Genomic DNA, 26,489 nt, shown 5'->3' on the forward strand with positions numbered 1-26,489 from the left:
AGGGGAAGAGAACAATACATAATTGATAAAGGTCGTAAATATTATACGAGAGAGAGCGAGAGAGAGAGAAAGAGAGAGAGAGAGAGAGAGAGAAACTGGCCCATTTCAAAATGAGGAAGCTTAAATGCCAATTTAAAACTTTTCAGATGCAAAGCTTGTAGTGAAAGGGATTTTTCTCATTCATTCATATATCTTCACCCACTTCTCCGGGGTCAGGTCGCGGTGGCAGCAAGTTGTCCCAAAGTGGGAGGGATGGGTATGGTGGTGGTGGGGTACAAAAGAACAAGCGATAAACAAGAAATAATGAGAAAATGAATATAATTGTATGTGGAGAGAAAAATCCAGCACACACTGGGGCGGTTTGCAGCTGAGTGTGAAATGGCCGGGATGAGAGTCAGCACCTCCAAGTCTGAGGCCATGGTTCTCCACCGGAAAATGGTGGCTTGCTAAAAGTGCCTAAAGTGAAGGAGTTCAAGTATCTCGGGGTCTTGTTCACGGGTGAGGGTAGGATGGAGCGGGAGATTGACAGGTGGATTGGCACACCATCAGCAGTAATGCAGATGTTGTACCGGACCGTTGTGGTGAAGAGGGAGCTGAGCCGGAAGGCAAAACTCTCAATTTACCAGTCAGTCTTCATTCCAACCCTCACCTATGGTCATGAGCTTTGGGTAGTGACCCAAAGGATGAGATCGTGGATACAAGTGGCTGAAAAGAGTTTCCTCTGTAGGGTGTCTGGGCTCAGCCTTAGAGATACAGTGGTGCTTGGAAGTTTGTGAACCCTTTAGAATTTTCTATATTTCTGCATAAATATGACCTAAAACATCATCAGATCTTCACACAAGTCCTAAAAGTAGAGAACCCAATTAAACAAATGAGACAAAAATATTATACTTGGCCATTTATTTATTGAGGAAAATGATCCAATATTACATAACTGCCACTGCTGGAAGGTTATCACATATTTTCTAGTACTAGGAGTGTACAACTTGCCAAAAACCAGCATGAGAATTATTCTCCCCAGATGGTACCGGTGGCCCGAATTTGGGGCCCTGGCTCACGGACTGTTCAGCTTGATGAGGAGATGAGCAGTGAATGAAACTCTAGCAGTCTTTGGTCCCCATTTGCTTTGGCATGCTCCAAAAGGCTCTACAAAGACAGAAAAACAAAAAAAACCCACAATTAAGACCTTTAAAATGTGAATAGTGAACATGAATGGACAAAAAAGACAATTGAAAAAAATTCAAGCTCGTAACACCAGTCTTTCTTTAACTTGTACCCATTTTCGGAAGATTCTGCACCTGTTCCGCTAACTTTGTAGAAGAATCCAGCACAGAATCGGGCCTCCTCACATGTAGTTGAACAAATTTAAACACTGCATGCTAGTGGTCTGCATGTGTCTATTTTTTAATCCGCATGATTTCTGACCATTACCGCCTGCTCTCACATGTCCTGCCTGCTTTTATGACACTCCTGCCTGCAACACTTTTCAATTTAAATCATGTCTGCACCTATACTACAAAAAAAAAAAGAAAAAGAAAAAAGGGATATTAGATGGCCAGATGTGCTCTGTGCATCTCTGCTCTTCACAGTTTCAGTTTGCCTCGTCAAACTGTAACCTCCAGCATGGATTGGGGCAGTTTGCAGCCAAGTTTGAAGCAGTTGGGATAAGGATCAGCATCTCCAAGTCCGAGGCCATGGTTCTCTGCCGGAAAAAGGCGGTTTGCCCCCTCCGAGTTGGGAGTGAGTTACTGCCTCAAGTGGAGGAGTTCAAGCATCTTGGGGTCTTGTTCACGAGTCAGGGTAAAATGGAGCAGGAGATCGACAGGCGGACTGGGATTGTGGCAGTAGCCATGCAGTCGTTTACCGAACCGTCATAGTGAAGAGGGAGTTGAGCCAGAAGGCAAAGCTATCAATTTACCAGTCGATCTTTGTTCCAACCCTCACCAATGGTCTGCGTAGTGACTGAAAGAATGAGATCACGGACACAAGCGGCAGAAATTAGTTTCCTCCGCCAGGTGGCTGGGCACACCCTTAGGGATAGGGCGAGGAGCTCAGACATCCATGAGGAGCTCGGAGTAGACCCGCTGCTCCTTCACATTGAAAGGAGCCAGTTGAGGTGGTTTGGGCATTTAGTTAGGATGACTCCTGGGCGCCTCCCTTTGGAGGTGTTCCAAGCACAACCAACTGGGAGGAGACCCCCAGCTTCTAGTGTTGATATGAGACAACTGCCTACTCACATCCATCAGCTCCTCGTCGTTTTTGGCATGCAAGTGTCTGAGGAGGTACCAGCTGGCCACCTGCACCGCTGTCACTGGATTTTCCCGAGTGGAGAAGTACACAAGCCTCTCAAGCAGACGCCTGGTTTCCCTGAGGCAGACAAACACAGAAATGGTGTGTGGATGAGTGAATGATTGTAGAGCCCAGAAACAATGTGATGACTGCTTAGGGACTGATATTACTTGTTCCCCAGCCTTTTTTTTTTTTTAGTGTTACCACAAAAAAAACAAACAACAACCCATCTTGCAATATGTGAGAGGAAAGGAGGTTAAATGAAACTACTTTTTCAGCATTCATGATGGCTCCGGCTATGGTAGAGCAAATTTCATTATTGATTATTCTCATAAACAATATAGGATGCATGGTGTATCACTTAAGTCTAAATCATTATCTGTACTTTGAGTATTTGACACCTTCCCACTAAAACCAAATAGTTTTGCAATGGGAACAGGTCGAAACCATGTTTGAGCCCATTTCATCTCTCAAGCCAATTGGGCTCAGAACCATTATATCCAGTCCAGTTAGGTATTCTATCATTTCAATTGTGCTGATGTTCAACGTGTAGAGTGATGTTTAAAAAGAAAGTAAATAATAGGGGTGTAAGAAAATATTGATACACTTGAGTATCACGATATTATCTTTTGTGATACTGTATCGATTCTCAAAACTACTATATCGATTTTTAATTGTTTAGATGTAAAGACTCGTGACAAACATTTTGTGTTGTGTGTAACCCCACGGCCGCTAGATAACAGTGTTGTAATCTATCTTCAGCCATTTCACTCTTCCACTCCAACCCAACAATGTAAACCGAGACAGGAAGTAATACAAGCACAAAGAACACAGGCCTATGAAATCACAATGTATCGCAATATATCGCGATATATTGAATCGTAACCCCTGTATTGTGATACATATTGTATTGCCAGATTCTCGCCAATACACACCCCTAATAAATAAAGTCTTAATCACTGATAAATCTACCTTCATGTGTGAAGTTAATGAAAGCATAAAATACTCAGAAGCGGATTTGGGTTGTGAAAAGACGAAAGAGGCTGATACAGCCATACAGAAAATGCTGACTTCAGGCAATAGCGGCTAACGGGGGCTCTTCAAAATATTAAATCATGGAGTATACTTACTTTGTCACATAAGGCCTCTACACATTGGCTTATGTTTTGGTTGAATAAATGACCATGTAAATTCTGGTAAGGTTCATGTAAGGTAGATTTATCAATGCTGTTAGGACTTTGTAAAGACTAGATGAGTATTAGTCATGTCTTAATATGTAAACCTTTGACTTGAAGATGTACTTTGTTTTTCACATCGCTGTGTTAAGAGTTTGAAGGGAAGCATATATCTCAAAAGTTAGGTATTTCAGGATTATCTAATCACATGGACAGTGCATTCCACCTACAATGACATTACATTTCTATATTATTTTAATATAATATTTGTGCATAACCACCCAAATGAGACACGCAGCTCCCTCTTGCAGTTTTGAAAAACATTTTGGGGCAGCTACAGAGCACTGTGTAAACACTAACCTGGCTCCCATTTTGGTTGCAAATTGTAACAGGGCCTGGAAGAGGAGGGCCATAGGGGATGACCCCAGCTTCAGTGCCTCAGTAGAGGCTTCCACAACCAGATTCTTCCAGTCATTACCAGGCACACCAGCCTGATGGGAAATAAAAATAATTATGGATTTTGAAAACCTGTCAGAAATATTGCTTCAACTAAAAATCCAAAATCAGTTCTGTTTCTCTCACACTTAAATGAATTACAGATACGTACCAGAGAAATAAAAAATGCTGTAAACAGGGACACACTGTTTAACAAGAAAGTCAAATATAGGGCTAATCTCAAAACATACAAATTCTAATTCTTCAAGTTTGGGCCTTTTCAAGGTCAAAGGAACACAAAATTAGACAACATTCATAGAGCCAGTCAACCTGTCCATTATTACCCATTAGACTGCCTGAATTGTGTACAGTGGCAAGCCACCATTGGTTTCAGTAGCACAGAGAGCCATGGATCTTTGTAAAATAAAAAAATGCCAACCCCTTGTTTGTTATTTCCACTTGGCCTTCACTGCATGAAATCTGGATATTATTTCATCATCATTATCAGTTCCATAACCTATGGAGGTCATAGGAGCACAGCCGATGCCTCAACAAGTCTCTTCCACCATTCCCTATCCATCGCAGCTCTCCCCGCCTCCACTACGCTCATCTGCAGCCATTCTCCAATGTTGTTTACCCAGGTTTTTCTTGGTCTCCCTCTCTTCCTAGTCCCTACTACAGGCCTTGCAGGAGGATCCTTGCAAAGTGTCCTTTCCGTTCAGCAAACGTGCCCAAACCAGTTTAATTTCCTTTTTTTTTTTTAACCATTGTCAGTAAACTATCATGGTGACCAATAGATATTATATCTCTAGACATGGTGACCAATGGATATTATTTGCCCACCTTTGATGTCCTCTACTGCGATTATGACCATATGACCGTACATGGAGAGAAGGAGCATCTAGTTATTATCATACTACCACACACACACCTATATAATTATGGATTCCTCCAACTGTTTAATACCTCATTTTGGAGGGTGCTGCTAAAATAGCCTTATAGTTATTTGGAGGAAACATAAGACTTGTGGTCTATCTATATACCATTCCAAATAAAAGTAAAATTTACCTCCATCCCATCATACTTGACAAAAATCCTGTGCTGCAAATGCACACATGTCCCTGACTGGCACTGCAGAGCTAAAGGTTACTGATCATTGATCAGACATCTCTCTTCATCCAAATAAATGACAAATAAAGTGTTTCTGATTCCTGATCCTTACCAAGAACACTTTGGATTTATTTTCATCCTATATGCTGGAGAGAAACTCACCATACAGGGTCCAAGGGCCAGCAAGGCCAGTCGAAGCAAGCTGGCCAGCTGGCTACTGTGCAGGCCCAACTGTAAGGCAATTTTCAGACTCTGTCTGTAAGCCATTACTGCTTGTGTCAGCAGACCCTGGCTACGATACATCTCAGCCAACCACTGAGAGAGGAAGCAGGGAAAGAGGAGGGGATGAAAGTAAAGGAAGGAAGGGGGGGGGTGAGACAGATGAGATAAGGTGGGGAGACAGGATGAGACAATAAAATATCAGACAAGGAAATGATACAAGAGAAGAGCAAAAAAAAAAAGGAACAGAGAGAGACAGGAGAAATAATGAATAGAAGAAGAAATCACATTTTTTCACTTATTTCTGAGCTCATATCCAAATTTAAAAAGGTGTTGAGGAAACGTATCCACAGTCCCTTGCCAGAAAGAGCTATTACTTCAATTTAGAAAACATATAAATCTACACATGGCTCGAACAATATGCTGTGCTGGTGATATACATTATGGGCATCACAATATCATATTTTCACACAAAGAGTCCAATGAAGTTTAGAACAAATTCGACTACATGATAGAAAACCTATTAGGTCTTGTTTCCTCCATTAGGTGGTAGCAAGATTAGGTGCACATGGACTCACTGCTTGGAATGATTTAGAAACTGGGTTATTTATAATTAGAACATGTGATGTCAAAAATGTTTTTATCCACCTATGATAAATGAAACCAATTTGTATATATAGGGTCATCGTTACAATTTACTAATATCCCTCAGGCTTGGAAGGGAGAGAATAGCCTACATATTAATGGCACCCTGCTGGATATGCCATTTGATGTCAAGAGCAGAAGCCTAATGTCTCACATGAGGCACAGCAAGGTTTTTCATCAGCCCTGTCCCCCAGCAGGGGATAGAGAACACTGCAATGCTCTGGACTGAGAGAAAGCCATCTTACAGTTTCAGTCAATAACAGCCTTAAAAAAATCAAAACGGTGAGCTAACTGCTGCACAAACCACACTCGGTGTTACCGTGCATTTCTCGGTAGAGATGTGATGGAACGTGTTTAGTTTAGTTTTTCAAAAACTTAAAACAAAAGAGTAACTGTCGCCTGACATTAGCAGCCCCTGTTCACAGACAGTGTACTACAAACTATATACATCCACTCTGGACTTCAAATGAAGGGGCGTTCACTTACATGCCATGCGCCAACGTTGTTTGGGTTAGCCATGACGGTGCTACTGAGCTGCTCCAGTACTGAATCTGCTACAGCAGTACCACCGCCTTCCAGAAGGAGGCGCTGACACTGCACCTGTCTCAGCAACAACAACACTTCTGGGTGCTCTGGGGAAACGCTCAATACCTTGGAGAATGGGGAAGGGGAGGAGGCAGAGAGACAACAATGTCACATTTTTTGCCTTGATTTTTCTGTAATATTTTTACATTTCGAGGCATTCAACTTTATATTCCGACTGTTAATTCTAATCCTTTTTCTGAAAGTGTCTCTCCCTCTCATCCAGCACACTATTAACAATCCGAGTGGTTGCTGCCCTCCATTGACGTGACAGACACAAATGCCTTTAGAACAACAGCATCATCAGGAATAAAGCTAGGATTAAGGCAGAGTAAAAGTGCACGACGAGTAGAAAATGTGTGCAGATTCTATGCCAACTGTCACCACCATGCTTCAGTAGGCCGTCCTGTTGAGGGGTGTGTATGCATTTTACCTGGGAGCAGAGGGCCTCTGCCTGATCCAGCTCTCCCCCAAGCATGAGACCAGTCACCGCCTGCTGTAGCACCCAGCTTTCAAGGGCCTGGGCTAAGGGGTGCTCTATTTCCTCCACATGGTGCACTAAAACACAGAGGGGAGTAATTTAGACACACAGACACTCACTCTAAAAGGAGCAAAATTGTAACTCATTAAACACACCCTCCTGACCTTTTTCAGAAATTACTGACATCAGGATCCTCTCCAGTCCTAATCTGCGAGGAGCAGAGCCAGAAAGCAAACAAGCAGTGTTTTCTGTGTGACAGGAAGCCATCAATCCCGCCCATGCTGCTGGGTCATCTGAGAGATAGAAATGGCAAATGGAGAGGGACACATCAGATACAGGCACACAAATATTAATATCAACGTGTATGCATGAGAGACGATTAGGTGTGTGTCCGTGTGTTTGTCTACCGGGACAAAGCAGCACAGCTCTCTGCATAGTCCTCAGTGTATTCCTATGAACGTTTTCTCCTGAGTATCTCCCACCCGCAAGCTGATTCACTCCACTGTACAACAGCGCCCTCTGTAGGCAATCATTTTTGATGGGTCAGGACAACAATGCAAACTGACAAATTTGAGGCAAAAAGTGTAAATTAATACAAAATGTATACTAAAACAAAGACTTTGACTCCAAGGGGTGCACAGACAGTCAAGGAATACTCTAGTAAATAAAACAACTAAGAGACACTTAACCATTTCACTGTTACTCTAAAACCCACAAACCTTTCCTTGAGTCATACTGGATAGACAAGCTACATGGCCTGCCATTGCTCCCCCCTGAAATGCAAAGACAGAGGCATGAACCTTAAAGATAAATGCATAAAGAGTGTATGCGTGGAGAGTAATGTTGAGTTAAGAATGTTGTGTGCAATAGCATAACAGCAAAAGTGTACATGGTCTCTGATGATGCTTCAGCAATCATGTGTAGGCAGGTTATGTTAGATTCCCTGAGTTTGTGCTTGGTGTTATTGGCCTGTATCTTTGTATATGTGCTGTTTGTCTATGTGTGCTTACATTGGCTTTCCTGGGGTAGTACTGTGGTACCAGTCTGGACAGTAGGGCCCAAAGAGACGGATTGCCTGGATTGCTATAAAAAGGACAAAGTAACCAAAAAGAGAGAAAAGACCCTTGCACAATGTTAAATTTGTAGTAGCAGTAACGTTCATCAAACAATTAACATGCTTACCTGTGTACAGCTCTGGCTGCCTCTCTCTGCACAGCACTGTAGTTGCCCTGAAGGGCCAATAAGGTGCAGGTGAGCAGACACCGCTGCTCTACGGTGCCGTTTGTGGCTGAGCCCTGCTTCAGCAGCTCCGTTAGGGCGGCACTGGCTAGTGTAGTATCGCCATGGACCAAACCCAGGGCACACAGGCACAGCAGAGACTCTGGGATTAGTTCTTTCAAAATGGAACTGTGGAAACAGAAAACACAACACAGCTTTAAGTTGGCAGACAAACAAATGCTTACACACCAGCACACCTCCGGGCACATCTACTGCCACAGGGCAACAGGGTAATGGATAAGCTCATCCAGCCTGGTTCAAACTCTCCCTGTTGGCAAGCATTTGTCCTGCTGGTGCTTTTAGCAAGACAATGACTCCCTACCGCCTCCTGGGGGGATGCTCTGTAGCTGCCCCAGGACTCTGCGCACCCTGAAGGCACCAATCAAAAACAGTGCATTTTCCCAACAAGGTTAAAGTAACAGCATTACATTATATGTATATCAGGAAAACCTAAGCAATTACTCCTTGTCATTTCAGTGTGCCGAACGTGTATTTCTAATGATGAACGAGGTTGTGAAGTAAACATCAGATAGAAAATACCAGCAATTGAACTGACCATTTGAAGAGCAGAGTTTTGGCTGAGTCCAAGTTACCCTGCTTGTGCTGCAGCAGGGCTAGGGCTGTCAAGATGTAGGCTCTCTCCTTCTCACTGGAGGCAACAGCCAGCGCACGCTCATATGCTGAGGGACATAGAAAAGGGTGATATATTGAAGCAATAAGCCATAATAGGCTGCACTTTACAGTGATTTCAGAGTAGCTAATATATTGATTTAGTAATAATTAATCTTTCCTTCACCCAATTAATTAATATAAACCTTGAGCAGAAGCTAAACAAAATGGTTTTCTCATTAAAATTCATATCTGCATTTATACTATTACAATTGTATCTATCGTGTATTTCACATCTTCGAGCAGCCCTTCAAATCTCTGAATGTCCTTAGACCAATGAAAAAGTGAAGAAAAGGACTGTTCGTTTTAAAACAGCAACATTGCCATCAGGGTCATACTGAAACACTGCAGCTTAAAAACAAACAAAAAGAACAATGCAGCAGGAAGATTGTGTTTTTTCAATAAGTGGAAATGTGTCTACCATCTGACACATGCACACACACACACGTGCACGCACGCAAGCACAATCTCAGAGTTAGACGTAGCCTCCTACCATTAATGCTCTGTGGGATGAGTCCTGCCCTGAAGTAGGCCAAAGCCAGGCCGGCCAAATCACAGAGCTCCTGCAGAGGAGTGGAGGAGTAAACACGCACTGCCTCCTCCCATTGGCCTGCGGTACTGTGGAGCAAAGTGGGGATAATTGTATTGAAACCTGCACCCTATACAACAGGCTTGCTACTATCCAGCAAATTCGTCTTTTCTTTTTAGCCATGCTGTTTCCATGTCAACCAATGTGCAAACCTTACAATCATTCCTCTGTGACTGTTCGTTGGGGGTTAATAAACAGTGTTTATCATGTAAATAACAGTTAAAGAAAGAAAGCCAACTGGCTGCTACCATAATGCACGGCCGTAACTGCCCAGAGCAAAAGCCAGTTGTTCTGTAGAGGACATTGACTGAAGCAGCTCCACAGCCCTGAGGAAAAAGAAACAACAAACATCTATGAGAATTTTTATTGGGTGGCTATAAACTGTTCCAGCTTGAAACCAGTCCCAATTTTCCAAGACAACCAGATATTCATTGAGAAAACGTGAGTTCAGAAGCTGCTTATCACATCCTGATATTGTGATTTACATCATATTTGCAAAACTAGCAAAATGCATTGAGCACTGAAAAAGCCAAGAAAATGTTTTAGCTAATGGTCTGCCTTAAAATCTGCTGCTGCCCAAATATCTCCATCATAGGTCACGGTGTGTTTTACTTATTTTATTTATTTTTTATTTGATTTTATTACTTTATTAACACATCATGAAGACTGTTTAAGACGTGGCTGAGGAAAGCAGAAAGCTTACTTCACTGAAGTAAACAGTTATTCAGCAAACCCCAATCACTGCAGTAAGACAATTTCATGCAAGAGGATACACCACAAATACGGTGAAACATTTACTACAGCATGATTTTAACCATTTCATTTCTCTCCTATTCCGAGTCATTATAATGCTGCAGATTCAGTTAGTACTTGTACTAACAGTCCCAGTACAAACTGTCCTATTTGTGTGACACAACCAAACAGCGGACATCAAACTTTTATATACATGTACAATGATAGTTGTATTCAATATTTCTCTGTATAAAGTCTAAAATTAACATATTTTATGATGGGAGAACAAAATGTTAAAGAACAACACTACCTAGCTGTAGTAATTTGAGAGAGTAATATTGTAGGGAGATCATCAACCCAGCCCCTGAGGATGTACAAGCTCCAGGGCATTCTTAGTGCCAGTCCCAAGCCCGGATAAATGGGGAGGGTTGTGTCAGGAAGGGCATCCGGCGTTAAACCTTTGCCAGATCAAATATGCGGATCATAAATCAGATTTCCATTCCGGATCGGTCGAGGCCTGGCTTACCAATGACCGGCAATGGTACTGTTGGCCAGCAGGGTGCCGGTGGAAACTATGCTACTGTTGGGCGAAGGAAAAGGAGAAGGGGGAGGCATGTACAGAGGCAGTGGGAGAGGAGTAAGGGCACGAGTGTGGAGGTGAGAGTCAGAACTTTTAATGTTGGCACTATCACTGGTAAAGGGAGAGAGCTGGCTGATATGATGGAGAGAAGAAAGGTAGGTATACTGTGTGCACAAGAGACCAGGTGGAAGGGGAGTGAGGCCAGGAGCATATCAAGTGGGTTCAAACTCTTCTACCCTGGTGAAAATGGGAGGAGAAATGGGGTAGGGATAATTCTGAAGGAAGAGTGTGTCAAGAATGTATTGGAGATGAAGAGAGTGTCGGACAGAGTGATGAGTATGACGCTGGAAATCAAAAGGGTGATAAGAATGTTATCAGCGCATATGCCCCGCAAGTTGGGTGTGAGATGGAAGAGAAATGAGAATTCTGGAGTGAGTTGGATGAAGTGGTGGAGAGCATACCCAAGGAGGAGAGAAGGGTGATTGGAGCGGACTTCAATAGGCATGTTGGTAAAGGGAACAGGGGTGATGAGGAGGTGATGGGCAGGTATGATGTCAAGAGGAATGTGGAAGGACAGATGGTGGTCGATTTTGCGAAAAGGGTGGAAACGGCTGTGATGAATACATATTTTAAGAAGAAGGAGGAACACAGAGTGACGAATATGAGTGGAGGAAAGTGCAAATAGGTGGACTATATCTTATGCAGGAGGTGCGATCTGAAAGGGATTGGAGACTGCAAGGCGGTGACAGGGGAGAACGTAGCTAGGCAGCATCAAATGGGGGTGTGTAGGATGACTTTGGAGACCAAGAAGAGGAAGAGCGTGAAGGCAGAGCCAAGGATCAAATGGTGGAAGTTGAAGAAGGAAGACTGTTGTGAGGAGTTCAGGGAGGAAGGAGTTAAGACAGGCACTGGGTGGTAGTGAAGAGTTGCCGGATAGCTGGGCAACCACATCAGAAATAGTGAAGGAGACAGCTAGGAAGGTACTTGGTGTTTCATCTGGACAGAGGAAGGAAGACAAGGAGACTTGGTGGTGGAATGAGGAAGTACAGCAAAGTATATAGGGGAAGAGGTTGACAAAGAAGTGGGAAAGTCAGAGAGATGAAGAAAGTAGACAGGTGTACAAGGACATGCAGTGTAACATGAAGAGAGAGGTGGCAAAGGCAAAGAAAAAGGCGTATGGTGAGTTGTATGACAGGTTAGACACTAAGGAAGAAGAAAAGGACTTGTACCGATTGGTTAGACAGGGACTGAGCTGGGAAGGATGTGCAGCAGGTTAGGGTGATCAAGAATAGAGCTGGAAATGTTCTGACAAGCGAGGAGAGTGTGTTGAGAAGGTGGAAGGAGTACTTTAAAGGGCTGATGAATGAAGAAAATGGGATATGTAGGAGGGCAGTGTGACAGTGGTGAGGTGTGCGGTAGGAATGACGGATGGGTTCAAGGTGGAAGTGGGATTACATCAAGGATTGGCTCTGAGCCCTTTCTTGTTTGCAGTGGTGATGGACACGTTGATGGATGAGATCAGACAGGAGTCTCCATGGATTATGATGTTCGCGGATGACATTGTGATCTGTAGCGAGAGTAGGGTGCAGGTGGAGGAGAGCCTGGAGAGGTGGAGGTATGCACTGGAGAGAAGAGGAATGAAAGTCAGTAGGAGCAAGACAGAATACATATGCGTGAACGAGGGAGGACAGCAAAATGGTGAGGTTGCAAGGAGTAGAGGTGACGAAGGTGTATGAGTAAATACTTGAGCTCAACTGTTCAAAGTAGCGGGAGTTCGGAAGAGAGGTGAAGAAGAGAGTGCAGGCAGGGTGGAGTGTCAGGAGTGATTTGCAACAGAAGGGTACCAGCAAGAGTTAAAGGGAAGGTTTACAAGATGGTAGTGAGACAACCAGCTATGTTGAATGGTTTTGAGACGGTGGCACTGATGAAAAGACAGGAGGCGGGGCTAGAGGTGGCAGAGTTGAAGATACTAAGATTTTCGTTGGGAGTGATGAAGGAGGACAGGATTAGGAATGAAGTATATTAGATGGACAGCTCAGGTTGGACGGTTTGGAGACAAAGCAAGAAAGGCAAGATTGAGATGGCTTGGACATGTGTGGAGGAGAGATGCTGGGTATATTGGGAAAAGGATGCTGAATATGGAGCTGCCAGGGAAGAGGAAAAGAGGAAGGCCAAAGAGGAGGTTTATGGATGTGGTGAGGAAGGACATGCAGTTGGCTGGCGTGACAGAGGAAGATGCAGAAGACAGGAAGAGATGGAAGTGTATGATCCACTGTGGTGACCCCTAATGGGAACAGCCACAAGTAGTAGTAGTAGTAGTAATAGTAGCAGTTGATTGCTGAGAGATAATCAACATGCTAAACTCCTAATACTTCAGTGAAATAACAATTATTGCTTTTCATTTCTTCCTCAAAAATTATTAGGATTGCCACCAGTATTCAATAAGAACCACATTTGGTAAGCGTTACTGGAACTGGAACTGAGTAAACTGAAATCACACTTTACCCTGTTCAGCATGTCAGAAGAGACAATGTGAGATATGACGTGTTAAAGGACAAAAAGAGGTATTATTTTAGTTTCCTGTTTTGTTATTACTTCCGTTTCTGAATCTGGGAGAGGCTTAAAGAGATAGACACCTTTGGTAAGCCTGGACAGCCTGCTTCTTTAGCTGCAGGTGCTCATTCAGGTAACCCAACATGATGAAGGCAGCAGGGTCAGACTGGATCCTCTCTGAGGAGGACAAAAAAAAAAAGAAGCCATTTCAGATCAAACTGACACAAACATGGTCGTACACAAGTACACACATACACATGAATACCTTATCTGAGTCAACTGAGAAATCATCCAAGTTATAACACGTGAGATTTATGTACTGTATAGGTGCAATCACACACACACACACACACACACACACACACACACAGAATGAAATACCTGTGTATTTGCTGAGAGCAACCTGAGCAGCGGAGATGGCATTCATCTGGACTATATTATAGCGATACAGCTCAGAGTTTCTGTTGCCCTTATCAAGCAGAGTGGCACACACCCAGTGCGCATAGCCCTTCACGCCCTCTGTCTGGGGATGACACAAAATGGAAATAAACTCAAAAAGAGAAGTAGACACTAGGAGAAGGGAGAGACTGGGGAGAGGGGTACAATGAAGTGAAAAAAACAAATTAACTCAATTCCTTTTGATTCCAGTGTTACCCCTAATAACTAATTAGTGATAACTTAAGACTCAGAATACTTGATTGCGGATCAGCACTGAAAGATGCTGAGGGACAATGTGATTCTAATCAGCTATGTAACAGGTGGTATTATCCATCCATCCATCCATTATCCAAACCGCTTATCCTGCTCTCAGGGTCACGGGTCAGGTGGTATTAATATTTATAAAATTTAACAGTACATTTGGGACCCACATGTGTGCTGAGCTCAGTGGTGTGCCTGAAGAGATCCATCGTGTCGTAGCTTTCAACTGTCTCTGCTATGAGTGCCTAGATAGACAGAAAGAAAGATGAAGATAGAGAAAGGGAGGAACAATATTCACAACTCAACATTGCAGCGAGCAGCAGTTACTGCTGTATGGCTGCAGCAGAGTGGAAATGAACCAATTTTTAAAAACTGTGCCAAATCAGGGCTCTGCTGGATAAAGATCCGTATAAGTTGGGATTCAATACCTGTCCGATCCAGCAATTTACATAGAGCGGTTCCAAGGACTGTGCAATCTTAAAGGCCTCATGTGAAAGCTAGGAAATCAAGAGTTGTGCATTTTAATCATCAAGGGGGGAGACATCAACAACCAATTCTGATAAATGGAAAAATGATGGAAGAAAACCAATTACCGCTTACCTCTATATTTTCCTTCTTCAAATACAAGGCACCAAGGTTGGTCCAGGCAACAACATTCTGTAATGAGAGTTAAGAAAACAAAAACAAAAATTAACTCTTAAAAACTTAACAAGGTTATGTTCAACAATGAATTTAGAATGAATATTTTAGAAAGAATCCATCTAACACAACTTACATAAAGAAAATAGTTTATAGTACTTACATTTGCCTCAGCTTGTATGGACTTAATGAAGCAATGCTGAGCCAGGGCAAAGTTCTCGAGATCTATTGTGAGAAGAAAATATGACAAGAAGAAACAACGTCAGTTCTTCTTAACAGTGCTGTTAAAAAATATGAGGCTGCACATCATTTAAAAAAGAGTAAGATAGTTCACGACTACCTTTGCTCATCGCAATAACTCCCAGGGCATTCCAGTAGCTATGGTCCCCACTGTCCATCATGATAGCCTTCTTCACACACTGAGAAGAGATGGTCAGTTATAATAAATAATATTTTAGGAAAGAGATAGAAATATTAAAAAAAATTGATAGAAATGTTAGAATTCTGACAGACAAATAAAAACAATTGTAATATGAACCATTCAAACCTTGTGGATGGCTTGGTTTAATAAATGGTTTTAGAAGATACAGGTGAGTGTTACCTGTTGAGCCTTCTCCAGGACTAGGGCTGGGTAGTTCAGGTCTATCTCTGCAGGGCACTTCAGGTTGGCCTGGCGATAGTAGTTGAGCCCAAGGTCATACCACAGGCTCGGGGCCTCAGGCAACAGCTTCAGAGCGTGCCCATAACACCTACAGACCAAACACACAGACATTTAATAACTAGGTCCCATCTGAGATACAGGAAGACGACAGCGCCCCTAAAGTGATTTTCTTTTTGGGAATTCTCTTTCTATTGAGTTACATAAAAATAGAAAATAAAATACATAATAAAAATAGAAAACCAAACTTAAACAGAACCAGAATGTTGGGGAGTACCTTCAAGTCTCTTTACAAAGAAAGGTTAGGAAAGAAAGAAAGGAAAAAGAAAAAAAAAAAGACAAAGAAATTCACATTAAACAAATTATGGTCGTACAGGTGTAATATATCCAATCCAACTTTCCCATCTTTTCAAAAACTTGTCCTGTTGCAGTCTCATAGAAAAAGTAATTCTTTCCGTCCTAAAGATATCATAAATAATGTCAATCCAATCATCAACGGTAGGTGTTTCTGGTTTTAGCCACTCTCTAGTAATGGCTTTCCTTCCAGCTGTGCTTAAAACCCGAAATGGATATCTATCACACGAGGTAATATTTTCTGATGGCAGGGCGCCAAAATACAGGGTCTCTAGTTTAAATGGGATGTCCACCTGGATTACTTTTTTGCAAAACTTTATGAACCTCCTGCCAGAAAGGAATTAATATTGGGCAAGACCAGAATATATGATGACGGTTTGCCTCAGAGAAACCACACCGTCTCCAGCAGTTCGAAGATTTGGTATAATGACTCTTTTGAACTGGAGTAGAACCCCTAAAGCAATTTTTAATACAAGACTGCTTAATTTCCCGAGTCAGACCACTTGTTTCCCCCCGCCCCCATAATTTTCACAGTACAGCACCCAGTATTTTTATCTTTGGGTATAGAATAGTGTTGCTCTACAGAAAAGCAATGTTTAAAGGAAGATTTTAAACCTGTGCAGTCAGGTGTTGCAGCTCTGTGATTCCAAGCGCACTGATGATCCTACCTCTCGCCAACTTTGAGCGTCTGGGCCTGGTTGAGAGTGTGTGTCTCGGCGGTGGGATCTAAATCAGCCAACAGGCCGGGCACCACAAGCAGGGCTCTGTTGCTAGAGACAGTGCTAACGGTGGTGCAGGCATCTCCCAGCAGCTTCCACAAACAGGACAGGTCTGGACGCAGCTCCACTGCCCTGAAAAAGACAAGGAAGTTTAAATAGGTTGATAAATGAATGGATGAAATGGGATAAACTCTCAGTGAGATTTGATTTGTTTTGTCGGGATAGACCAGTTTCCAAATTATGCCTCGTTTCTCATCAAGATTTGACAGTAACTAGTTTTTTAACAATATATTTATTGGTTTTCAGGTTGCAAATCACATCAGATTCTATATACAATGAATAACAATTATATAAAACACCGCAAACATTTCCCCCCATTCTCCCTCCCATAACTTATCCAAAACAAACACCTAGTTATTACCTGAAGAGGTTTTGTATAGCCTGCTGGATGAGGTCTATGGCCCCTCCATCTCTGTAATCTTCTAACAACCCTTTGGCCAAGGACAACTGACATTCCCCGAGACCTGATCAATATATCACAGACAACTAATTAGACAACTGGGAGCTGGACCGTGCAAGATGAATTTCTTCTTTATCATCCACTTTGGGTAAAGGCAATTAAATGCACAACATACACCCAAATTAAATTAAGGTCTTGTGGTTGAGAGAATACAAAAACAAAAGTCGTGAATTATACAAACACTATGTGAGCTCACGCACACCATTTTACATCATCACACCTTTGAGAGCAGGGATGTAGTCTTCCTGCTTAGTGATCTGTAAGTACTCTGCAGCAGCCTCTTTAAACTTTCCCAGGGTCTGTTTGATTGCCGCTGTTTGGTAGACACTGTAGATGGAAGAGGGCTGAAGCTCGTGGGCTTTGCCAAACGCCTTCAGCGCTGCCGTGAAACTCCGGCGGTTCAGGTAGGCCTCGCCCAAACACTCCCAACACACCCAGTCTTCAGGATCTGCCCTAAGAGCTGCCTGCAGACTAGAAGCAAACAACAAAGAATTGGCCTTTCCTGTTAGAATCACATGTTAGGGATCCAGGAAGTAAAGACATAACAAAGACTCCATTATTACATATATGCATGGAGCTGTACTGAAAAAAATCGATCATTTAAAAATCTTTTTATAATCTTTCAGGTTTTAGATTCTTACTCAGCAGTAGCCAGTGGATGTTGGCCAACCTTCAAGTGGTATAAGCCTCGTCGCATCCAAGCCCACTTGGCTGAGCCTGGAGTGGCTTTCTCTATTACTGACTGAAGCGCTACCAAGGCAGTGTCCTGCAGCATCCAAAGGAGAAAAGGGGAGAGAGGAAAGTTGACAGAGGGGAAAAGGAAGGAGAGAGAGAGAGGTGCAAGGAAAAAGCGATACCAGTGTAAACTCTCTGATCAGCTGACCATCACAGCGTTCAAGTTTGTTTTTGGCCCATTCACCCAACAACTGTCCTTGATGTTTGCCCACTCACCATATCCCCCTGCTCCATACTGAGATCCACATATGCAGCTCCAGACTCAGCATCACTGTTGTCCAACTCAAAGGCCTTCTTGTAGCAGCCTCGTGACCGGCCATGGTCAATAGCTACCTCCCTGTAGTAATGCCCCAGGTAGCGGAAAACACTGCCAAGGTATGGGTCCAGCTTGGCAGCCTGATAAACAAGTGAACAGTTCCAGAGGTTCAGTTTTAAATGTACCGCCATTTGAATGGCACCAACTCTAACAAATTAAATCAAAGTACAAAAATAAAACTAAAAATAGCCGCAACTGTAATTAAACTAGTCCTTAACCAAAGTGGAGAAACGCTTGTGGGTATGAATGTTACTAACAGCTCAGAAAAACATTTAATGTATCAATTAATAAATGATTAGAGACATGTACCCCATTTACATCTGACATTAAAATGTGTCTCGGGTGATGGGATAGCAATCCAACTAGGCAGAGTACCCATTATACCTTCAAGCTGGCGCTGCAATGGCGACAAGTGGAGAGGCGTCTATCAAGAGTGCATTACTCAGTTTTGACTTTGAAAACTGCGATTAACTGCATAAAAATGCAGTTGTCAATTCACTCAAGACGCACTGAGATCAAATTACAAATCATCAGCGATGTCATATGAGGTCATCGAAGACACCGACACCTCTGTATTGCACTGCCGATAACCCCAGTAGAAATGCGACAAGCTGGTGATAGCCATCTAAATTCTCTGGGTAGGCCCGAGAAGCTGCGGCATGCTGTTCTACTCACGCACTAACCCCTTCAGCCCCCAACAAAACCATAACTGTCCTCTTGCTCTCAATCCCTTTATTTGTTGCCTTTTTCAGATTGTGAGTACACAGAAATAGAGGAGTGCACTCAGTAGAATGCAGATCTCTGCCAGCCATAAGCACCTCCCCTTCTCCGGTGCACTGACTTGGCAACGAACCACCCCTTTTTTCGCCTACCAGGAGAAGTAAAATACACGCATACATGGACAGAAAAACCAATGTATTTCCTGCCATTATGACTTTTGTGCAGCACCCAAATCGACTGAACGGGAAATATGGAGAAAAAAAAAGTTGTTATGCAGTGCTCAAGCTAAAAAATGTACCTAATAAAAATGTTTTGCCTGTCAGCCTGTGGCTGTGCAGCCTCCTATAGGCGGACCCTCGCACAAAAGCGACCGAGTCTGACATGAAATAACAGAGATCAGGCTATCATAATTTCAAAGCCCTTATTAAAAGATGTAAAATGTGTTTTAACCATCACTGCTTTCATGATACAAAATGAATCAAGACAAATGGCTGCTCTGTTGACTGACTTCCATTCATAAACAATGGTAAGAAAACATAGCTCAGCCATAGGAAATATTTTATTGTACCTGCTGAGATGAATTTCCAGCTGTGACTGTGATTAATCCTACTCTTGAAATTGTATTTTCAGTGGGGAGTTTTAACATTGGAAACTATGGCGCTTCCGCGTGTCGGTGAAGCGAATAAGGCGAATTATTTTTGGTTCATCCGGTGTTCCTTCAGCTCTCCTGTGCTGAGATCAGCAGTGAATGGTTTGCTAGCTTGCAAAATACGAGTGACTTCTCGTTTACTTTTAAGACTCATACCCGAATACATAATGCTTAGGTCGAGTAGTTTGCGAGATTAACCGCGGACAAACACACACACACACACACACACACACACACACACACACACACACACACACACAAGCGCGCGCGACCAAACACATAATCCCCTCCAGGCTACTGCTTGGCGAAGATAACTAGTGCTTAATTACTCTTTAATTATAGTAGCCGTGGCTTAGAAAGTAATTAAAGTTTTTGGCTGAAGTACTTTCATAGACTGGGTGCTTTGTTTTCTTGACAGACTGAATGACGATCCTTAGGTCGTGACTTTTTCCCCCCTCCCATTATGTATGAATGGGTTTTGTGATAGAACTCTTTAATCGCAGCACTATTATGAAGAGATTATCCTTAGCCATTAAAAAATTCAACCATTTTTCCCTAAATGTAAATCCTGCAAACCTTAAGCAAATTTGTATGGGCCTTGCTCCTGTCTCGGCGGGTCTCTCCTCCCATGTCCCAGTAGAGCTTCCCCAGGAGGAAATAGTACTCCCCACAGTCTGGGTTCAGGGCTGCTGCCTGCAGGAAACTACACAGCATATGGAACAGTAAGACAGGAAAGACCACTTAGTACAAAGTAGTTTCCACTATTTAAATTGCCTGTGTTAATTTGGCCAATATGTACAGAAGATGGCCGACACACAGACACAGATGCATTCACACACAGAAGACAAAGACACAAGTTTAGCCTACCTCTGCTCTGCCAGCTGGTGCTGGTCCTGGGCTAACTGAACTAGTCCTCTCAGTACCGAAACCTGAGCTAAGCCAGGTTGGGAGGCCAGTAGCTCAGATGACACCTGCAGAGGAAGCCAGGGAAGGAAATTAATGTCATTTTTCAATATTGTTTTGTCCATCCACTTTTCTTGTATCTTAAGAAATGCAGAAGTCTTGTCTTCTCTGGCATGTATCAATAGAATATGGAGACAGTTAGCTGAAGCTCTAAATGTTGTGCTGTATTGCAAAATATTGTAAGTTTATTGTGCAGTGTAAGCATCTGTACTGCAGCATCTGCATTTTTCTATCAGCTAGCTTATATTACCTCACACTGTATCATGTAGCAGGCCATACCTTTCCACAGGATAACTATCTTACCTGGAGGGCTTGATCAATCTGTCCTTTGTTCAGATATGCTCTTCCTTTAAATGCTACCAGCAATGGTTCATTTTCAGCACCTGGAATCTAAGAAAATAAGGGATATACAAACTAACAAAGAGGCAGATGAGAGACTAGTTTCAAGGAAGTCCAGAGTATGGTGCATTTCTCTTCGTAATCAAGTTTAAATCTAATCTTTTCATTGATACTGCAGCAGTCTACACACGAGTGGACATGGATGCAAAACAATATCATGTTACCTGTGGAAATGTTTGTAGGGCCTGGTCTGCAGCGATCTCCTCCCTACACCTAACCAGGGAATCCAGCCTCAGCTTTAGGAGCTTGATCCTCAGTTCCTCATCTCCAGACCCGCACAGTTTCAGGCCTGTGACGACACAAAAGATCACACACACTGCTTAAGGGAATGATGGTAACTTCAGATGACACGAGACATGTTGCACCTGATGTTGTGGTTCACATCCTTCTCTTTGTTACCTCAGATCCCTCTTCTAGTTTTGTAGCATAAAGTTACATTGTGTTGTCATGTCAAGCTAAAAGGCGAAGCGGATACAGGCAGCCATACCTTGGGAGCTGGATGCAGCACTGTCAGAGTATCTGTGCAATTTGAGCTGGGCCTGAGCTAGGTTATAACATCCCATAATGGAGCCCATCTTCTTCAAGCCTTAAAAAACAAAGAGAATCAAGTGACAAGACAGTCAAAAGAGACTTTAAAGAACCCAATATACATGACTTGTTCACGGTTGGGATGGAAATATTTCCTTGATTGACAGCTGCCAGTGTTACTAAGCAATTGTTGATTAATCTTTAACAAAACAACTAATTATAGTTTATAGGGAACAAAATGTGTTTTTCTCCATCAAAGCTTTTTTGAAATAGATTAGAACAACCTATTTTAATATGATAACAAAATTAGAATTTCACATTCCATTAGTTGGATGAGGATCAGTAATTTATACTCTTGTATGTCCCTTCCAAACTGAATCAATGAACTATGTATGTTAACTTCCTACTAAATATTCAAAAGATGTTTTTAGTAATATAAATATGAACTAAATGAAGTTTATATTCTCCATCTTTAAATTGAAAATAATATTCCAATCACAGAATGAAAATGCCCCTCCCCCATATCTGGCAAATGTACAAACCTACTGATTTTTATTTAAGAATATAAGCATGTCTACATGGTCAGGGGTGAGTTGGAGAGCAGCCCGTTAACAGTAAAGGCGAGCTGCTGAAAACACTCCGATTGGATTGATGTCCTGGGTATACATAAATAACAACTTTGCCAGCCTTGGCAATGCACAACGTTGTCTTCTCTTATAATAAAATGTTCTCGAGGGCCTCCATTTTGCTCACTTAATGGTTGAGTGCATCTTTCTCAGTGTAACGGTAACATTATTTCTTTAAGAATTACATTGCCCCCGCAATTTACTTCTAGATAATGATTCTAGACAATGTTAAAAATTTAATTTTTCAGAATGAAGCCGAAACCACAAATTGTTCAATCTAATCATATTTTCACATCCATCCATCCATTATCCAAGCTGCTTACCCCAATTGGGGTCGCAGGATGCTGGAGCCTATCCCAGCAGTCACTGGGTGACAGGCGGGTAGACACCCTGGACAGGCCGCCAGCCCATCAGAGGGCCTCATATTTTGACATGCTCAATCAAAATTGTCAACAGCAATCGATCGGTCTTTCACTAGTTGTTAAAAATCCTAGCTCTGTGTTCAGCCAAAAATCCTAGATAGTAGCTATCAGGGTGTTTAAGTACCTCCTCCCTAATGAACATTACGCATTGCTTGTTCAAACATACCAACCTTTTGCCAGTTCTTCAATGGCATGCTCAAATTTTCCCTCCTGCAGAGCTTTGATGCCCAGACCCAAGTGACCTAACCCACTGTCGGGGGCCAGCTCCAGCAGACGAGAGAAACTGCTGCCTGCTTCTTCACTCTGGTCACCTAAAAATCAAATTTCAGGTTATAATGTTGGCTCTGCTATATATGGCAATTAATAATACAGAACACAAAACATTTTCTCAATACCTACAAACCACACCCGATTACATACTGAGTGATATTGCTATTTAAATCCCTCTTAAGCAAATAATTACTGGATACTGTGGCTTTGGGCTTAATATATGAGAAAACAGTTTTGAGATATTGATTGCAGAGGACTTCCAACGGATAACTCAAAGTTATCTGTTGGAACCTGTTTTGAGATATTACCCGTTTTGAGATAGTGATCGCAGAGGACCTCCAGCGGATAACTTTGAGTTGGGTAGAGGGACAGCATGGATTCGCACGCCCCTTTCATTTTGGACTCTTCATGTGACAACTAGACAGAGGAGAGACTTGTGATCAACATTTAATTAAGTCAAGAAGGTTGAATCAGTTCATCTGGATACAATGTTTATTGACAGATATATTTCATCACTCAGCTAAGTGACATCTTCAGTCTAAACTGACTGCAGAACATTCAGTTCAGTTGAGACTGAAGATGTCACTTAGCTGAGTGATGACACCTATCTGTCAATTAACATTGTATCCAAATGAACTGATTCAACCTTCTTTGATTTTCTTACCTGGATTACTGAGCATGCATCAAGACATCTGATTAAGTCAAAAGACTGCAACTGGATCCACAAGTTTTAACAATCTCAGTCTCGTCGCTGAACATGCATGCCATGTCCTGGATGCGGAAAGTGAGGGAACATACCTTGGAAAGACATTTGATGTAGTCAGCAGACAGCTTCCTGTGTTCTTCTCCCGGGACAGGATCAGTGAGAGCCATGGCCTTCTCAAAAGCTGTGATCAACTGTCATCAAAAAACAAACGAGTGACCAAAGTGGTGAGGAACTTGGTAGACAACGTAGAGCAAATGCATTGTGTGAATGCATACTGTTTCATGGACTAATCATCAGCCTCAATTCTGGGGTATAATCCAGTCTTGACTCCAAATTCTAATGGTCTCTGACACAAACCCATTTTTAATGTCTCTCGCCTTAGTCACTGTGATAATTTGCAGTATCATATGTTTGATATATAAAGTCAATACATTCATTTCAAAATAACAATTCTATATAAGACTTATACAAGACAGAATATTCATTGTGAATGGAGGAGGATGCCATTGAAATTCATTGTGCACTCAGGGAAATCTTACGTGCTGTTGAGTTTCATTGTCCTGCCCTTCTCCATCAATGCAGTCTGAGAGGAGACATGTCATCTGTTGCCATAACCGCAGTATTTCTGTATTGTCCTCAGCATCTTCCTCTTTCAGCTGAATGAGCCGCAGCCAAATCTTTGCCAACTGAACACATACATGCATTAGTGTATTAAATTTAGCCCCAAAGCCCTTTGCTCATTTGGTCTTAAAAAATGTACTTGAGTTACATACCATCAAATATTCTCTGTCCGACTGATAGATGTCTGACAATTTTCCGATAACCTCATAACATTTGCTTTTATCTGAGCTGCAAATGGAGAACAGAATGAGGATCAATAATGTAAGGAATTGTTCATGATATTGGTCAACTACCTAAAGTTATTTTGCTCTGTAAAGTAATGACATGGTGTATAGTCTAGGTAACATTATTTCTGACAACCTCACATAAAAGTTAAAAAAAAAGACAACCAAGCAGTTATTTATCTATTTTCAATCTAATTAAAAGTTTAATAAGGAGGATTTGGTTTTTAACCTTTCAAACCTTTTTCCTCATGGCTCGCGTTTTAAAAGTTGTACCCTATTATAGGTTTTAAAATCACATTTTTCATTGCCATACCTTGCATACAGCTCAACGAGTTTCTGGTAGACATCAGGTAGTTCAGTTTTGAAATCCCAACGGTCAATTTTCTCATAGAGATTAGCTAACCCCTGGAAGAAAAATCAATTTCAGATTATTCATCTTTTTGCCTTAACCTTCAATTAGTTGCCGTCACAAGTACTTCACAACCTGTGCTGCATGGCGGTCGGTTTCTGTCTCAATGAATTTACCAAGCACTGTTCTGCCGACGAGATTATAGAGTATAGATTATTGACTATTGCAAACTGTTCTCTTCTCTCACGTCTTTTCTCTCTGTCTGAATGACATCTTCTCCTTTCTCTTCTTCTGTGTGTGTGAATGGTGTGATATGAGTCTCCCTTGTGTGCATGCGCAGTCTGTCCTCCCAGGTCTCCATGGTGATGGTGGTCACCACTTGGACACTGCTTGGCATCCCCCTCATCACATTTTCTTTTTATATATCTTATAAATCCATATAATTTTGTTATCCTGTTTCAATGTTACATCCTTCTCTCACTCAGACTTGTGACTGATGTGTTTTTGTTTTGTTTTTTTGTCTACACGGTGATGGTGGTGGTCGTGTGGCTCGGGTCCTGGGCTGTTCTGGTGGCGTCTGGACACTGCTTGGCATCCTCCTCATCATATTCTTCATATATTTCATAACTCCATTATAATTCTGTTATCCTCATCTTGGGAGAGAGATCCCTCCTCTGTTGCTCTCCCTGAGGTTTATTCCTATTTTTTTCCCTGTTAAAGGGTTTTTTTTGGGGGGGGGGTTCCTTATCCGATGCGAGAGTCTAAGGACAGGACGTTGTGTTGCTGTAAAGCCTCCTGAAACAAATTTGTAATTTGTGATATTGGGCTATACAAATAAAACTGACTTGACTTGACAATTACTTGACAATTAGAATAAATGTGCTCAAATCCAGTGTGTATTGATTGACATGGGCCTCATTATCCAGACTGATATAAGGCATGATATCAATAAGCATCCTCACTGACAATTATATAGGAACACAATATTATCTAATGGACTATACAAATAAAACTGACTTGACTTGACACACATGCATGCATACACAGGTACATATAGTATATATGCACACACACAATATTCAGTGACACCAGTGGCTGTGTTCAAAGTCAACAAACTGAATGTGACCATTTCATTTTCAGCTGATGTGATCGCAGTACAAGATGGAAAGTACTACACAAACCAGTAACCGGTGTCACTACAAACTGGCCAGATTTATATTTCTCCATCTTACCTGCCATGCCAGCAGCTGCTCGGGCTCCAGCTCTACAGCTCTCCTGTAGGCTGTCTGTGCCTGGTCCGGCTGCTCTAGCTCACTTGCTGCCAAGCCGATGAACACCCATGCATTATAATTGTTTTTCTCAAGTTTCAACACAGCCTACAGCCAGGTGGAAGGGGAAGAAGCCGATGGTTAAATATTTCCACTGGAGAACATTAGGTTGAAGGTAGACGCATCATGAATCACTGAAATAGCCTATTTAGACGGGATCGCTAACAATTCCTTACCTTACAGTGCTTTAGAGCCTCTTTGAATTCCTTGTGTTTGATAGCCTCTCTGGCATTTTTCAGTGCCGCTTTCACTTCCTTGTTAGACATCTTGCTGAGAACCAAGTGAAACAATAAAGAATAAGCAATGTAATATCAAAGACATGGATCCGAAAGCATCGCTAACTTTGGCGAGGTAACATTTGTATGACTGCATTTTAAGTCAAAGGTTACACTGGACAACGAAGAGTTTGCTTCCTGAACACTTTTGGGTGTATTTTAAGGATTTTGGGGTGCTGATCACGAAAATCACCGTAAAATGTTCCGATCACATACCGTTTTGTAGATATATATATTTTTGTGTTTTCCCGTCATACAGAGAGTCTACTAGTATATTGCCCACAAAGCAAGCTGTTTTGTGGTCACTCCAAGCATGCCTGGGCATGCACTTGTCTTGGGCATGCCTGGACACGCTTAGTCAGGTTAGATGCTGGAAGACAGGCTATAAAAGCTGCTCACACTTACAGAAGTTGATGCACAAGTTCTTCAGGC

The 26,489-nt window shown here is 42.2% G+C and overlaps 1 protein-coding gene across 2 annotated transcripts in view; it reads right to left on the reverse strand.

Moving 5' to 3' along the window:
• Positions 1-891: 891 nt before the first annotated feature.
• Positions 892-26,489, reverse strand: part of skic3 (SKI3 subunit of superkiller complex) — a 30,466-nt gene continuing 4,868 nt past the window's right edge. The window contains exons 2-41 of one of the 2 annotated variants that reach the window (XM_056282503.1): positions 25,959-26,052; positions 25,687-25,830; positions 24,419-24,510; positions 24,034-24,109; positions 23,800-23,946; positions 23,353-23,451; positions 22,863-22,971; positions 22,455-22,595; positions 21,196-21,294; positions 20,873-20,997; positions 20,613-20,699; positions 20,214-20,317; positions 19,923-20,049; positions 17,878-18,057; positions 17,568-17,692; positions 17,147-17,397; positions 16,828-16,930; positions 16,356-16,538; positions 15,277-15,424; positions 15,016-15,094; positions 14,839-14,900; positions 14,637-14,693; positions 14,465-14,533; positions 14,207-14,281; positions 13,719-13,860; positions 13,421-13,514; positions 9,721-9,798; positions 9,377-9,501; positions 8,771-8,894; positions 8,119-8,343; positions 7,947-8,019; positions 7,656-7,709; positions 7,344-7,455; positions 7,101-7,229; positions 6,889-7,013; positions 6,360-6,524; positions 5,172-5,324; positions 3,825-3,955; positions 2,238-2,367; positions 892-1,146 (exon numbers count right to left, since the gene is read on the reverse strand). In XM_056282503.1, coding sequence (XP_056138478.1) covers positions 1,066-1,146; positions 2,238-2,367; positions 3,825-3,955; positions 5,172-5,324; positions 6,360-6,524; positions 6,889-7,013; positions 7,101-7,229; positions 7,344-7,455; positions 7,656-7,709; positions 7,947-8,019; positions 8,119-8,343; positions 8,771-8,894; positions 9,377-9,501; positions 9,721-9,798; positions 13,421-13,514; positions 13,719-13,860; positions 14,207-14,281; positions 14,465-14,533; positions 14,637-14,693; positions 14,839-14,900; positions 15,016-15,094; positions 15,277-15,424; positions 16,356-16,538; positions 16,828-16,930; positions 17,147-17,397; positions 17,568-17,692; positions 17,878-18,057; positions 19,923-20,049; positions 20,214-20,317; positions 20,613-20,699; positions 20,873-20,997; positions 21,196-21,294; positions 22,455-22,595; positions 22,863-22,971; positions 23,353-23,451; positions 23,800-23,946; positions 24,034-24,109; positions 24,419-24,510; positions 25,687-25,830; positions 25,959-26,052 — 4,717 coding nt within the window. In that variant the 3' untranslated portion in view covers positions 892-1,065. The remainder of the gene's footprint in view (positions 1,147-2,237; positions 2,368-3,824; positions 3,956-5,171; positions 5,325-6,359; positions 6,525-6,888; positions 7,014-7,100; positions 7,230-7,343; positions 7,456-7,655; positions 7,710-7,946; positions 8,020-8,118; positions 8,344-8,770; positions 8,895-9,376; positions 9,502-9,720; positions 9,799-13,420; positions 13,515-13,718; positions 13,861-14,206; positions 14,282-14,464; positions 14,534-14,636; positions 14,694-14,838; positions 14,901-15,015; positions 15,095-15,276; positions 15,425-16,355; positions 16,539-16,827; positions 16,931-17,146; positions 17,398-17,567; positions 17,693-17,877; positions 18,058-19,922; positions 20,050-20,213; positions 20,318-20,612; positions 20,700-20,872; positions 20,998-21,195; positions 21,295-22,454; positions 22,596-22,862; positions 22,972-23,352; positions 23,452-23,799; positions 23,947-24,033; positions 24,110-24,418; positions 24,511-25,686; positions 25,831-25,958; positions 26,053-26,489) is intronic. The other variant, XM_056282510.1, reaches the window with a different exon arrangement.

This window comes from Lampris incognitus, chromosome 1 (assembly GCF_029633865.1).
Source record: "Lampris incognitus isolate fLamInc1 chromosome 1, fLamInc1.hap2, whole genome shotgun sequence".
NCBI classification, from domain to species: Eukaryota; Metazoa; Chordata; class Actinopteri; order Lampriformes; family Lampridae; genus Lampris; species Lampris incognitus.